This window comes from Gavialis gangeticus, unplaced genomic scaffold (genome assembly GCF_001723915.1).
Source record: "Gavialis gangeticus isolate Ggan-Ray unplaced genomic scaffold, GavGan_comp1, whole genome shotgun sequence".
In the NCBI taxonomy this organism is placed as follows: Eukaryota; Metazoa; Chordata; order Crocodylia; family Gavialidae; genus Gavialis; species Gavialis gangeticus.
In genome coordinates, this window is record NW_017728997.1 from 24,573,242 (window position 1) to 24,587,589 (window position 14,348).

Sequence of the window (14,348 nt, forward strand, 5' to 3'; positions counted from 1 at the left end):
ACTGTCCCCAGCAAAACTCATGCAACAGGGTCCCCAGGTGAACAGGTCTGCAGCCCTTCTCGCTGATGGGAATTTACTCGACAGTGCTGAGAGTCTCTGGTTGATCCCCTCTGGCTGCCACCATGCACTTGCCTTGATGTCCTGCTGTGCAGGCAGCATTCAGGCCTTGTTGGAAAATCTGTCTGGAGCATTTCAAACAGCCCCCAGGAGGCCTCCAGACACCTGCTACCTCTATGGCAGCCTCAGCTCCTGCCATGTCCTACCATGCCTGCTCCATGCCCTCCAGGTCCTGGCACGGTCAGTAACTCCCAGAGACAGTTCCCCTGCCAGCACAGCACCCTCTACACACTCTCTCTCCAAGTCTCCTAGGACTCATCACCAAGCCAGGCTCTCCACAGGGCAGCAGCTCCCTGGCCCTGAGAGAGAACAAATGCCAAGCCAGCTGCGTGGACCTACACCCTGCCTCCTGCCTCCATGAAGTCTGCTGCATATCTGGGAGAGTGGACCTGCTTGGCAAGAACAAGGTTTCCACTGTGAGCTGGGACCATAGGGGGAAGACAGCCAAAGATGCGATGCTCACGTGATCCAGAAGAGGGGTAACGGCCACCGCAGGCTGCAGGGAGAGAGAGGCAAAGTTAATGGTGGGAAAACCACTTTGGGTAGCTGGCGATTGGACAGAGGCTGTCACTGGCTGGGGATCCCCAGGGCCAAGATGGCTGGACTGCAAGGTGCAGCACACACATGCTAAGGACAGGCATCCTGGCCCATGCTACTGCCCCAGTAGTGGGGGCAGCAGGACAGGGAGGGGCGAGAGGGGAAGGGAGGAGTGTAGGGCCCCTGGGCCCGACTTACCGCAGTGCTGACTCATCTCCTGCCTCACAAACTCTCGGATCTCTTCTTCCTGCAGAGCAAAGAGCCGAGTGAAGGGATTGGGCGGAGGTGCTCCCTCTCCCTGCCAGGGCAGGGGCACCTCAGCAGGCCTGGGGACCAGTGGAGGGAAAGAGTCCCCTCTCTCCACTTCAGTCCATGAGCCAGACACAGAGGAAGCTGGTAGAGGGGAAATCCATCCTGCCAAGCAGGAGACCAAGCCTGGAGTGCAGGTGCCAGCCCTGGGGGAGGGAAGTACACCACTGGGCAGGGCCACACCAGGGCAGTGCTGAGGGGGTAGGAGCAATCCTCACCATCATGCCAGGCTCTCCCTTCTCTCCTCTAGGACCTTCAAGGCCTGGGTTCCCCTGAAGACAAGCACAACAGGGAATCAGAGCTGTGTGACGGGGGCAGCAGCTCTGTAGGCCAAGACAGCCTCTCTGCAGAAGCCCAGGGTGGGCTCAAGGTTAAGCTGGCAAGTCAGGGCATCCCACCACAGACACGCACCTGCTCTCCTCGCTCACCAGGAATTCCTGGGACTCCTCGGGCACCAGCCACCGACTCCCCAGAGGGGCCTCTTTCACCCTGTGGCAGGAACACACCATGAGAACCTGTCCAGATTCAGGTCTAGGGTTGGGCTGCTGGAGGGATCCTGCAGACCATGCACAGACCCACCCCCTCCTCCCAGAGGCGCTCGTGGGTGCAGAGAGGGCACTAGGGCCACAGCTGCCACCTGGCTTAGCCCCACCTGTTCTCAGCGGTTCCTCAGCCAGATCCAATACATTAGGCTCTACTCCCCAACAAGGGGAGCCAGGGTCCCCTGGCCATGGGAGGAACCCAGCTCTGAGGGACAGCCCCCCAGGCCAGCCCTGGGCAGTGCTGGAGCCAGTCTGGGGAGTGAATAGAAGGTCCTGGGAACCACCTGAGCCCAGGCAAGGGCTTCCAAACAGCCCCAGTGAACACCGCACCCTTGCAGAATGCCATGGCAGGCCCTTGCCACCATTACTGAGGCCCCAGAGCCCCCCAGGAGACAAGGTAACCATCCCAGAGCTACAGAGGAGCCAAGGCAAGTACCAAACTCGGGGGCAATGACAAAGCTCTGGGAATGGAACTCAGGAGCCCTGACTCCCAGTCCCAACCACTGGGCAACACTGCCCTTGCCTCCCGCAGACTTGTCTTTGCCCGTTGCTCACTGCACAGGGGCCTTCAAAGGGAGAGGCTCCTTCCCAGAGTCTGTCCCTGGTATTTGTTGCCAGGTCCCTCCTCGCTGCCCTTGGGATGGGGAGACGCCAGGAAGAACTGAACCAGATGGGGAAGAGGAACCTCTACAAACTGGCTTGTGAATCCTGTAGGCACAGGCCAGAGGCCACTGCTCCCACCTGATCTAGGCAGGAGGAAGGGGAGGGCTGGGTTTTGGGGTCCAGTGCTCTTCATTGTGGAGGCAGTGGCTGGCCATCCAGAGGAAGGTGTCTGTGTAGTGGGGACGGGGTTCTCACCTTCTGTCCTTGAATGCCCTCAGGGCCCTTGGGTCCAACGTTCCCTGGTGGGCCGGGTGGCCCAGGGGCTCCATCACTGCCCCTAGGCCCCGAAGCACCTATAATACCTGGAGCACCCTAGGGAGAGAGCAGAGAGTCAGGCAGGGCATGACTGCTGTTCCACACATGGGGAGGCCAGAGTGCACATGCTGCTAAGCCTGGCACCAGGCCCTCATTGGGTCAGCATAGGACAGGCCTGTTCTACATGCCACAGACACAGTGCCAGCACTCGCTAACTTATCATGAGACTTGTAACAGGTGGGTTTGCTCTCCTTAAAGCCCCAGCTCCTGGAATCCTGTGACTATGTGAGCACCTCAGCATGCATGAAACCTGGTAATATTCCAGCCTCCCAGCAATGGAAACGAGCTTAAAAATATGACCTGAAGGCTTAGAAACCAGAAGGAACCACACACTGGCCATCTGTAACCCCTTGAGATTTGCAAATCAGTGCTGTGATTCCTGAAGGTCTGAGGCCCGACTGGGAAGCACCAGCGTTAGTGACAGTGTCCACCCTTCCCCCTCTCTACCCTCTGGGGGCAGGGCAGGTCACGGACAGTCCGAGCCAGACCTCCCAGGCTGGGTTTGCTCTCAGTAGCTAACAGCTGGGCTGACCCTGCTGAAATCCTGCTTTCATCCCAAAAGCACTGGTCCTGCCAGGTTGGCATCCTGAGGATGGCAGGAATTTCAAGGGGTTCAAGCCAGTTTTGGGACCCTCATCTTAGTTATACAATCACCACGGGCCTTCTGAGACACAGCAAGTTTGGAGCCTTCTGACAGCTGAGTCTGTCTATACATTGGGCAACGTGTGGGCCTGGACAGCATCCAACAAGCACTTGAAAGCTCCCTGGCAATCAGGAAGCTGCAGGCACCTCTGCTGGGCCATCAGGCTAGGGCTGGGAGCTGCTCTGGGAAGGTCACCAGAGGCCCAAGCACTTAGGAGCAGGCGCTGACCCTGTCAAAACTCTCACAGACATCCAGGATGGGAATATACCTTTTCATGTGACATAACTCACCCGGTCTCCCTTCTCCCCCTGGTCTCCTTTGGCTCCTTGCTGCCCATCAAATCCCCTGTCACCCTGTGAAAGTAAAGAGCCAGGTGGTGTTTCTGTGTGCTTTGGGGGAGGGGGATGGAGGGAGGTAGTACATATTGGCAAAGCCCCCAGTGTGGGGTATGGGTACGGATTCCCAGGATGTTAAAACTCATTTCCCTATACAACAGGGTACTCAAGGCATGGCCTCCAGAGTGATCCTCATGGCAGCCAGTGAGAAAGAGTCTGGCATAGCATGGAACCAAAGCTACCGGCACGCCACATGAAGCTGCTGGGGTGAGGAGGAGGGCAGAGCTTCCTCCCTGTTGGAGCAGATGGGACCCTCTTCGGGGCTTCTGTGCCCGCAGCATGCAGCTCCCAGATGACTAGGCAGGGAGGAAAGCACCTCCCCTTTCAGCACAGGTGAGGGTAGGACAGGGACCTGGGAGACCCCCTGCAGATCCTGAGCAAGGCATCCAAATTTGTGTGCTCGGGCTGCCCTCCCCAGAGCTCAATATGCAGGGCAGAGCTGTGGCACAAGGCCCTGAAGACTTTGGGGCCTCCACTACCACCACTGGAGACCTCCAACTCTTCGTGCCCAGGACCATGGGCATGTATCAGTTAATTAACACCAGCTCCAACCCAGGCACCTGAGTGGGGAAACCAGCCAGCCACAGCCCCCCCGCACTTCCCTTCCTCTCCGATTCATGCCCCCACTTCCCTACCTTGGGGCCCATGAGGCCTTCTTTCCCAGGGATCCCCGGGGCTCCCGACATGCCCAGCTCTCCCTAGAGAAACAAGCAGAGGTTCATTAGGACTGCCAACTCGTGCTCCCCTCAGAGTGCCTCGGTGCCAGCTGTGTGCTTACCGGCTCACCCTTCCGTCCGGGCAGTCCTGGTCGGCCTGGCATCCCTGACTCCCCCTAGAGTGGGCAGAGGAAGATGTGTCAATAGGGACGACAAGAAGGGAGGGAAAGCAGCTTGACTCCTGCCCAAACACAGGGGCTGCAGGGCAGGACCAATCCAAGGCATCTTAAAGGTGCCTCTTCCTCTGCATGCAGCTCCCTTCTGCAGCCCAGCTCTGCCCCTGGGGCTGGTGCTGCTTCTGGACACCATCCAACCCAGCAGGCAAGCCAGGCAGCTGACAGCACAGCAAGTTTGGAGCCAACCTCACTGGCTCCTCCAACGGGTGACTGAGCTGCCCCAACCCTTCGGCCTTTTTCCCTTCAGAACCCCCTGAGCATGAGATCAATTCTACATGCTACCTGTGGTGGGGTGCTTTTAAGCCTTCCTCAGAGGCATTGGGTGTTGCTGCTGCCAAAGCTGGGGGTTTTGACTGGGGTGTCCCAGTGCTCCTGCTGGATCTTAAAGCCAGAGGTTCCTGGTTAGAGGGTCTTGCTCCTCTATTCAGGGCCAGGCCAATTGCCATATATGGGTTCAGAAAGCAATTTTACCCCATGGTCAGGTTAGTCTGCACTGTTGGGGTTTTCACTTTCCTCTGCAGGTGGGAGGAAGGGAAGGGGAAAAGGTGTGGCCCTCTGCCTGGGATCTGTTGAGCATATATAAGCAACCTTTTATAGAAGGAGGACGCTGGCTGTCATGATTTCCCTGCTTTATCTGTGACAGATGAGGGCACTCTGTCTTGTGCTGTGTCAGCGTTGTTGATGGCAGTCATACAAAGAGTTTAGATGATGGATTGTACAGGATGGTTTGGACAGGGCTGATCCTGCCTCAGGCAGAGGTTGGACTAGATGACCTCTGGAGGTCTCTTCCAGTCCAACATCTCTCGGATTCTATTAATTCCTGTACAGAGATGCTGCAAGGCCCTTCTCCCAGAGGTAACTCCAGTGGCACATCCAACCCACAGCGCAGCCCCACCTTCCTGCCACACTGGGATCCACCTCTGGGCATGAGCTGCTGACAGGCTGGAGAGGGGACCCTGGCACTCACCTTCTCCCCCTTGCTCCCATCCTGGCCGCAGGCTCCCTTCATTCCCCTTTCTCCCTGCAGGGAAGAGCAGGGGTCACAATATATCACAGAGGGGCAGAGACAGTTTGCTCCCAGCACTTGGCCCTGCTTTGAAGTGGGGTGCTAGGCGCCACAGACAGGGTTTGTGCTGGGCCCCGGGTTTCAGGCTGGAGCAGGACTGCCCACCTTGCAGGTGGTGCCACCACATCAGAGCCTGGGAGGTTACAGCCCCTAGGAAGAGGGCACAGAGCAGTGCCCACCCCATGGCAAGCCTGAAGCCTGGGGTCTCCTGGGACTGTCCTCAAGCCGACAGGGAGAGAGGCGTCTGTTTCCCTCTGTCATACCCAAGCGCTGTGCCAGGCTCAGACAGCTGGGGCTCTCTTATGGTAACATGGGAGACAGACTGAGGCAAAATCCCCACCTTAGGACCACGCATTCCCATCGGTCCCATGTCGCCCTTCTCTCCTCTTGTGCCAGGGATCCCGTCCTTTCCTGGCTGCCCCTGAAGGAAAACAAACACAGAGTGACCCTGGGGCTCAGCTCCCAGCACGTAGGGGCCATAGCAGAAAGGGACTGGACCTCACCGGCTCTCCAGGCTCGCCTGACTCACCAACTTCACCCTGCAAGAGGGAAGACACCTGGTCAGGGCTCGCAAGGCTGTGGGCATCAGTGAGGCCACATACACACAAACAGGTATGGTTGGGGGTGGTTTGGGCTGCATGTGTCAGTGAGGGGCCCCAAGCACGCACTGCCCAGGGCTGTGTGCATGGCTAGGTATGTGCTCATGTCTGGCAAGGCCGTGTGTCAGCAGCAGGTGAGTGTAGACAGGTTATGGCTATCTGTGTTTGGCAGGCATGTGTTCCCTGCCTAGCATGCACACACACACACACACAACCCCCATTACTCTACCCCATGTGCAGGCTCAGGCCTGCCTGTGGGAACACCCTTACCTTCTGCCCATCAGGGCCCCGGGCTCCTGGGAAGCCTGTGGAGCCCTTCTCGCCCTGCTGCCCCTTGACACCCTGTGGGGCAAAAGAAGAGGTCACTGCCTGGCACGAGAAAAGTGCCCCCTGTTCCCCTGTACATGCAGGGGCACGGATCCGCTGGCAGCTCATTCTAGGCTCAAACATCTTGCCAATCTGAAAAGTCATGCCTGATGACTTCACCTGAGGCAGCTCCTGCCCCCAGCGCTGCCCCCAGCGCTGGCTCCTGCCAGTGTCCCAGGGGAAGGAGGCATCCCACTGGGCTGAGCGAATCAGCCACTGTACCACTGTGTGACAACTGGGGCTGCGTGGGACAGGGAACACGAAGCTATCCCTGGAGCTGTTCCTGCACAGTCCCACACTGGGCCATGCCCCAGCAGTGCCCCAGTGCTGGCTGCAGCTCCAGGTCCTGAAGCTCCCACAGATACAGATCTAAAGCCCCTGCCCCACACCAATTCCTCTCCCCTGCTGAGGGCTCACATACCTTCTCGCCTGGGAGGCCCTGATCCCCTTTGTTGCCTTTATCTCCCTCGTTCCCCTTCAGGCCCCGATCTCCCTGGAGTGGGGAGGAGCAGAGGAAGAAGTAGTCAGACCCCCACAGGGGCAAGGATTTGACATGCAAGAAAGACTCAGATGGGAAGAGGTCTTGGGCAGAACCTGGCTGTAGCTAAAGGGAGACGGCTGAGGAGGCCTGTGCGGGAAGATCTGCACATGAACCCTAAGCATGGAGAAGGGTCACACAGGGCTAGAACCACCAGAACAAGTCTCCCTGCTGAGGTAAATCCTCCCCTCAAAGGGAAGGACATGGCCCTGGGAAGAGCCTATAACCACTCCAGCCCTGGGGAATGGGGATCCATCTGGGCTGGGGCACTCACCGGTTCGCCCTTGTTGCCACGGGCCCCCGCCGGTCCCTCAACGACAATGGTGTCACCCTGCACAGGGAAAGACAATGCAGTGAGAGATCAGCATGCACCTTCTCCAAGCCCTGCCACACTGCAGCTCCCAACCCCACCAGCTCAACAGCATCACGTGCTGCTGCCCACACACCTGTCTGCTGTCTATTGTGGCCAGTTCCCCAATGTCCACTGTGTGGTGGACCTCACCGCAGCACAGGATGGGCCACAGACCCTGCCAACATGGCTGTGAGAGTGTGGGGGCTACTGTCACTGGCTGGGCCACTCCAGGGCCAGGAAGAGGTCACAGTGGGCAAGACTCAATACTGAAAATTGGCACTGGGGGCAGACAGGCGGTAGCAGCAGTGGGGGCACAGCAACACATGAATGAGGCACTCACCTTGTCTCCCTTTAATCCTGTTGGTCCCATGTCTCCCTGTGGGGGAAGGCAGTACAGTGAAAGACCTACCTCATGTGGGGTGGGGGGGGTCCCATTTCAGCCAGGACCCACCCAGGCACCACAACCCCATGCTGACACTCCTCCCCAACTGCCTCAGGGCAGGGAGGTGAGGAGCCAGACTCCACCGGGCAGGAGGGGATGAGGGTCTCTGGAAGGAGACCCCAGACTGGACTTGAGGATGGTGTTCAAGATGGGCTGACTATTTGAACCAGAGGCTTGGAGAAAAGCTGAGCTGGAGGGAGAGCTTAGGCTTCCCTGGAGACAACCCATGTCCCAGTGGGTGGCAGGGAGACATCCAGGGGCAGCTCCCTGCCTGCCCGACTCCAGCCCTGGCCTCTGCTGGGATGCACCAGGCAAACAGGGGCTCCCACAGTCACCAGACAGTGGGAGTGGACTGAGGGGACCTCCCCACCCCCAGCTGCCCCTTCCTTCCCCCCCAGCACTGTCCTTACTTTGTCACCTCGCTCCCCTCGGTTCCCAGGCAGCCCCTAAGGAGAAAAGAGAAGGGGAGTTACTATGCCTGCCTGGGGCATGAGCAGAGCAGAGCCCCAGCAGAAGGGGCAGGCAACAGGTGGGAGGGGGGTGCATTTACCGCAGGCCCACGATCGCCCTCCAGCCCTGGGCGCCCATCTTCACCCTGCAAAAGGAAGATGACAATGAGACAGAGCTGGGAAGTGAGGGCAAGGCAGGGAGGCATGTTCCCTGTGCAGGATGAGGGGAGAGAGGCAGAGCTCAGGGCAGGAACCCGAGCCTGAGGAGGTCCTGGGCATGGGAAGCCTCCTGGGTAGTCAGCACAGGGCTTGTCTCAGACCCAGGCACAGGGTGGGCCCCAGGAGCTCCCTGTTCCACAGGCCACACTTGAGAGGAGCCATGTTACAGCCCAGAGCCAGGCTGTACAGACTTCCCAGAGCTACAATGCTGTCCCTGGGAGCTGCCTCATGGCAATACTGGGTGCTGGCCGAGGTGGGGTGAGCAGGGTCTGAGTGCTGGTGTGAGGGAGGGGAGATACGCACCCGAGGCCCTGGGTCTCCTCGCTCGCCTCTGGCTCCTGGCAGTCCTGTCCCCACATCTCCCTGTCACACCGGGAGGGAGAGAGAAAGGCCCATCTGTGACCCTGCAGCTAGTGGCAGCCTGCTTGCAGTGGCCTGAAGCAAATGCCCTGCTGCGGTTGCCCCGTTCCACAAGCTGCCCATGCGCTCCATCCCAGCCACCCCGCACCTCGGAGCCTGGGCCCCAGCCACAGCCCCTGGCCACAGATCTCCTGACATCACAGTGCCCAGGGAGAGATGTGCTCCCTCTCTGCACTGCTCCCCTGAAGCTGCCCAGGGAGGATCCAGCAGCCACCTGCTCCTTGCCTGCAGGGCTCTGTGTCTTTGCTGACCCTTGCTGTCGGCTGGGCATGTGGCAGGACAGGCACTTGCTTGTCCCTCTCAGCCTCCACAGCTGGGTTCCACTGTCACCCCCCACCCCCATGCTCTCAAACACCAGCTCCTGCAGAGATGACAGCTGCACAGGAAGGAGGGCAGTCAACAGGCCTTGGCAGGGAGGTCCAAGACATCCCAGAGAAGGTGGCAATAAGAAGCCTCTGCCATCACCTGCTGCATCAGCAGGGCAATCCCAGGTGCTCCCCACAAGCCTGGCTCCTTAGGGAGATGGGGGTTCATCCAAGGAGCAGAGGATACCCAAGAACCCACTCCAAGACTCCCACCCAGCCCACACAGAGCAGCAGGAGCTAGATGCAGTAACAGGTGGAACCAGAGCCTACCTTGTCCCCCTTCGCTCCTGAGGTGCCCAGGGTCCCCTGAAAGGAAAGAGAGGCAGATCAGTGCCTTCCATGGCTCCTAGAGTCTGCTCCACCAGAGGCAGCACAGTAAGGAGGCAGCTCACAGCCACCCTGTGTGACCCCCTCACACACCTTTCCACCCCTCTGGCCCTGGGTGGCAGCAGTGGCACAGCGGGGCTAGCTGATGGAGAGGCCTTCAGCTGAAGGGGAGCTGTCTGTCCACACACGCCCAGTGAAGCAGCTCAGAGATGCTCATAGGGACTTGTTAGCCCTGCCTTGAGTCTGGAGCAAAGCATGGACTCCAGTCCCCAGGGACACTGAAGTGAACGAGAGATTTCTCTGTCCAGCAGCCACACCAGCAGCCCACCTGCCCTCACCACGGTCACAGCCACTTTGAGTCAGGTCCATGGTCCACACTCATGTAGGCCTCTCAGTTCTGGCAAAGCCTTCTGGGTGCGTCTGAGTCTCAAAAACGCTCCCCGTTGGCTCAGTCACCCCCAACCCTGGGGTGAGCTAAGATTTCCCAGGGGCAGCTAGACTAATCCTGCAGATACTCACAGCAACCCTCTCCTCCAGGATCCCCTACCCTCCGAGACACATAAGGAGGTGGGGAGTTAAGGAAAGCAGTGGCTGTGCTGTGTGAAAGCCAGGTGCCATCCTCCTCCCTCCTCCTACCAGGCTGCAGCCAAACCCAGCCCCTGTGTTGGGTGGCATCAGATATCTGGTACTCACAGCTAGCCCTGGGGGTCCTGGGGGACCTGGTGGTCCAGTGGTGCCATCTCTTCCAGGAAAGCCAATCAAACCCTTGAAAAAAGCACCAGTCATCAGTAGAGGCCCTGGCATTGTGGAGTCACTGCTTCACTACAAGTCAAGGCCTGGGGCTGCCCTAGCACTGAAGGGAGCCTGGAGAAGGCCCCACCCAGCAGAGGCCAAGCCTGGGCACCAGGGCAGCTCTCCTTCACTGAGAACCCAAGGACAGGGCCCACAAGCAGGCCACCCAAACAGAGCAGCTCCAGGGCTGCTGTTGCTGCAGCACTGAGCAGAGTTTCAGGCAGGGAGACTCCTGGGTCCCACCAGCATGGAGAGGACAATCCAGCTCAGTTAGGGCAGGTGCTGCCATGTTGGAGTCACACAGCCAGCAAGCAGGGTGGAGGAATGAGTAGGGGAAACACACTGAGTCCTTTGAGGGGGTACTGCTGGGTGCCCTGACAGTCCAGGATGGGAGCTGGCAGAAGGCATCAAGACAGGGGAGGGCCAAAGGAGTCCTATCCAGTCTTTACCATCTATTCTTCCCATGAGCCTTGGGGCTCCAGGGTTGCAGGGGCCCTACTGGCCAGAGTCAAGGAGCCCAGAAACATCTCACAGACTCCAGAGACACTGTGCAAGCTGCCTTTGTACCACACATGGTAGGGCCAAGCCTAGGGCAGCTGCTGGGTCCCTGCTGTCACCCTGCTGACTGACCCTGGCTCTGGCACCAAAGGGGGGGGTCCCCACAGCCTGAGCTGAGGCCCCTTGTTTTAGCAAGGGTTGGGGGAGAGGGGGAGAACTGTCACTGTATGAGCAAGTCATACGAGGGGAGGCTGAAAGATCTGAGACTGTTAAGCCTGAAGAAAAGACGACTCAGCAGGGACTTGGTGGCAGCCTATAAGTATATAAGGGGTGCACAGAAGGGCCTGTGGGAGCATCTGTTCACCAAGGCCCCCCAGGAGAAGAAAAGAAACAATGGGCATAAACTGATTGAAAAGTGCTTCAGACAGAACATACAGAAAAACTTCTTTGCAAGTTGAGTGCCAAGGGTCTGGAACAGGCCCCCCCCAGGAGTGGCACCGTCACCCACCCTGGCAAACTTCAAAAAATACCTGCACACGCACCTTGCTGGGGTCATCTGATCCCAGCAGTCTTTCCTGTCCAAGTGCAGGGGGCTGGACCCCATGATCTTGTAAGGTCCCTTCCAGTCCCTAACAATTATGAATCTATGAATCTATGAAACTCAAGGCCTAGGCCTGGCACATTGCTTACCCTCTCTCCTGGAGCTCCTGGGGGCCCTGGCTGTCCATTTTCTCCCCTCAGGCCAGGCTGGCCTGGGGTCCCTGCAATGCCTGGTGAGCCCTGGGGTCCTGGTGGGCCTGGCAAACCGGTGTCCCCCTGGCATGGAGACAAGAAGGCAGTGATGCTGAGCCTGGCGCTGGGGGAGGACTCATGCAGCTGGCTCTAGACCACTAAGAGTGGAACAGACGGCCAGGGCCAGTGTCCCCATCAGGAGACTGGGGGTTTGGTGGGAAGAGGGAGGCCTGGGGGGAGTAGCGGTGGACTGGCCAAGCACCAGAAGCAGGGGAAGGGGCTTGGGCTTGGGCTTGGGCAGGGAGGGCAGAGTGAAGGCTGAGACAGGGGAGGGAAAGCCTGATGCCTGCCTCCTGTGCAGTACCAAGGGGTCATGGGCTGTCCCTGGCTGGGGGTCTCTGGGGAGTGTCATCTTCCAAGCAAGTGCTTTGGAAAGGTGGATCAGTGCCAGGAACCCAGCAGCACAACAGGGAGACAAGCACAGGGAAGGGAAGAGGCCAGCCAGGGGGAGCATCAGAAACAGAACCCAGGTGTCTGGATTCCTTGTCTCGCCTTGTGGCTCTGTAAACACTGTCTGTGCAAAACCCAGGCTAGCAAAGCTCCCAAAGAGGTTACCTTCAAGCCAGGAGGCCCGTCCTGCCCAGGGGGTCCCTGCAGGCCAATCCCAGGCGAACCCTGAATGGGGCATGGGAAAGAGAAATGGTAGGTTGTGAGCACACTAGGCAGGTGGCCCTGGGTATGTGGGAGTGAGGAGGGGCTGACAATGGCCCCCAGGGAGTGAGGTGGTAGGAATAGGCCAGCTACCAGCAGGGCAATGCCCATGTCACAAGCCATGCCAGCTCTGCAGGTGCTGCTCCTTGCTGGCAGCCTGACTGAATGGGCCCCAGAGTAGGGGTTCCCTGGATGTCCCTCCAGGGCCAGAGACACTGGCAGTGTCACTTCCACAGCCGCAAGTGCCAGGTTTAAGCAGGGCCTTGCCTGGCCTATTCAGACTGGCCGGTCACACTGGCTGGTCATGGTGGGCTCTGGGTGCCCATGCTCCCAGTCAGGAGGACTGGGGGACACGCACCTTCTCCCCTTTGACTCCATGTGATCCTTTGGCTCCCTGTTAACATACAAACATGAAAAATTCAGTGAGACCAATGCTGTACATTTGTACACACGTGTGCCAACACATGGGCTTGAAGGCACCTGTATGCAGCGTGGGGCTGAGCAGGAAGTGGGGAAGGACACCACCTGCCTCCAACCCTGGCCTCTGCTATCCCCATCTCTGGCCAAATCCCTGCCCTCCTTCTGTGTGGTACTTACATCTTCCCCAGGGTCTCCAGGCTCCCCTGCTCTTCCAGGCTCCCCCTGATGGAAGAGAAGAGAGACAGAGACTCACCTATGGGAAATGGACTGAGCCAGATACTCGTGGGGAGACACTGAGCAGAGAAGAGGCCCCTGGAGGGGCAGGGCTGTTCCTCACCGTATCACCCCGGGGGCCAGGTAAGCCTCGATCACCCTTGGGACCCTGCGGAAGAGAGTTCAGAGTGGTTATTGGGGCAGGGGCTGGAGGAACAGAAGGGGAAAGGTACGGGAAAGATCCACTTACAGGTTTGCCCAGCAGGGCCCCATCCATCTGCCCAGGCTCACCCTAGAGAGAAACACACAAGGGTCAGCACTTGCGGCAACCCCACCGTGCCCCCAGAGTGCAGGTTGCCTGGCACCCCTACAATGTGAGCCCTGGGCTTCCCACCCTCCTCCCACCCGTGGCTGCCTCCAGAGCTCCCTGGCCCTGATCCTGGCCAGATTTCAGGTAACACCTGAACACAGGGGCAGCAGAGCACCAGGTCTCCAGCCTACCAGGCGTGGGCTGGTGAGGGGTTGGCTTGTTCCAGGCTGCCGAAGCCCCCCTGACTTTTTGGTCTCTCTTAGCCACTCACAATATTATTATTGCACGTGCAGGGCCAGAGGGGGCAACAGAACCCAGAAGCCCTAGCTCTTTGTCCTCCTATCTGCCCTAAAGCTTCCCATGCTGATTTCTATCACGTGAGCCCCCAGCAGGCCTCTTACCTTCTCACCCTTCATCCCAGGAAGCCCGACAGTGGCCTAGAGACAGGGGAAATATGGATGTTTAACAGTAGTGGTGCTGGGGAGTGCTCTCTCACCATGGGGCATGAAGCAGAACACAAAACCTTCCTGCTTCACCAATGCTTAGGTACGAGGACGGTAACACCCCCCATATCGGCAAGGTGACTGCAACAGCTGAGCCCTGGGGCTATTCCTACCACTTCCAGGCCTGAAGCTGGAAGCTTACAGTGAACCAAGGCCCCTGGTGCCCTTTCCCTAAGGGACTTGCATTAAGGATTCCTGCAGCAGGAAAGAATGAAATGATCTCCCAGCCCCACAGCCCATCACTAAAACACCCCCATCCCAGGCTGGGAGCAGGGCAGGCCTCTGGCTCCACCTGCCCCAAAGCTGGGCTCAAGGGGTGGGGAGGGAGCTAACCATGGGAGGCAGGGGCATGAGGGGAACGTCTGCTCCAAAGCCATGGGTGGGGGGCTGGCTTGGCCCCACCCCATCTCGCAGGGCTGGGTCTTGCATGTCTTACTGCCACGGGCTGCAGGGAGCTGGTACCATGCCACTGCAGGCTCCAAAAATAAGCTGGGGAGACCATATCTCACTCACCTGCCCTGGGGGCCCAGCGTTGCCTGGCTCTCCTTTGGGTCCAGCAGGGCCTGGTGGTCCCGGGACGCCCTGGCACACAATCCACATGACCATTAGCCTT

General features: G+C 59.0%; 1 protein-coding gene across 1 annotated transcript in view; it reads right to left on the reverse strand.

The window, feature by feature from the left end:
- Window positions 1–14,348, reverse strand: part of COL7A1 (collagen type VII alpha 1 chain) — an 84,938-nt gene that overhangs the window by 7,026 nt on the left and 63,564 nt on the right. Inside the window, exons 88-115 of the mRNA XM_019504605.1 lie at window positions 14,249–14,317; window positions 13,634–13,669; window positions 13,173–13,214; window positions 13,047–13,091; window positions 12,887–12,931; window positions 12,648–12,683; window positions 12,194–12,253; window positions 11,537–11,662; window positions 10,250–10,321; window positions 9,500–9,535; window positions 8,748–8,807; window positions 8,327–8,371; window positions 8,187–8,222; window positions 7,675–7,710; window positions 7,257–7,313; window positions 6,866–6,937; window positions 6,349–6,420; window positions 5,983–6,018; window positions 5,820–5,900; window positions 5,381–5,434; window positions 4,300–4,353; window positions 4,157–4,219; window positions 3,417–3,479; window positions 2,364–2,480; window positions 1,375–1,452; window positions 1,182–1,235; window positions 853–901; window positions 581–613 (exon numbers count right to left, since the gene is read on the reverse strand). Coding sequence (XP_019360150.1) covers window positions 581–613; window positions 853–901; window positions 1,182–1,235; window positions 1,375–1,452; window positions 2,364–2,480; window positions 3,417–3,479; window positions 4,157–4,219; window positions 4,300–4,353; window positions 5,381–5,434; window positions 5,820–5,900; window positions 5,983–6,018; window positions 6,349–6,420; window positions 6,866–6,937; window positions 7,257–7,313; window positions 7,675–7,710; window positions 8,187–8,222; window positions 8,327–8,371; window positions 8,748–8,807; window positions 9,500–9,535; window positions 10,250–10,321; window positions 11,537–11,662; window positions 12,194–12,253; window positions 12,648–12,683; window positions 12,887–12,931; window positions 13,047–13,091; window positions 13,173–13,214; window positions 13,634–13,669; window positions 14,249–14,317 — 1,627 coding nt within the window. The remainder of the gene's footprint in view (window positions 1–580; window positions 614–852; window positions 902–1,181; window positions 1,236–1,374; window positions 1,453–2,363; window positions 2,481–3,416; window positions 3,480–4,156; window positions 4,220–4,299; window positions 4,354–5,380; window positions 5,435–5,819; window positions 5,901–5,982; window positions 6,019–6,348; window positions 6,421–6,865; window positions 6,938–7,256; window positions 7,314–7,674; window positions 7,711–8,186; window positions 8,223–8,326; window positions 8,372–8,747; window positions 8,808–9,499; window positions 9,536–10,249; window positions 10,322–11,536; window positions 11,663–12,193; window positions 12,254–12,647; window positions 12,684–12,886; window positions 12,932–13,046; window positions 13,092–13,172; window positions 13,215–13,633; window positions 13,670–14,248; window positions 14,318–14,348) is intronic.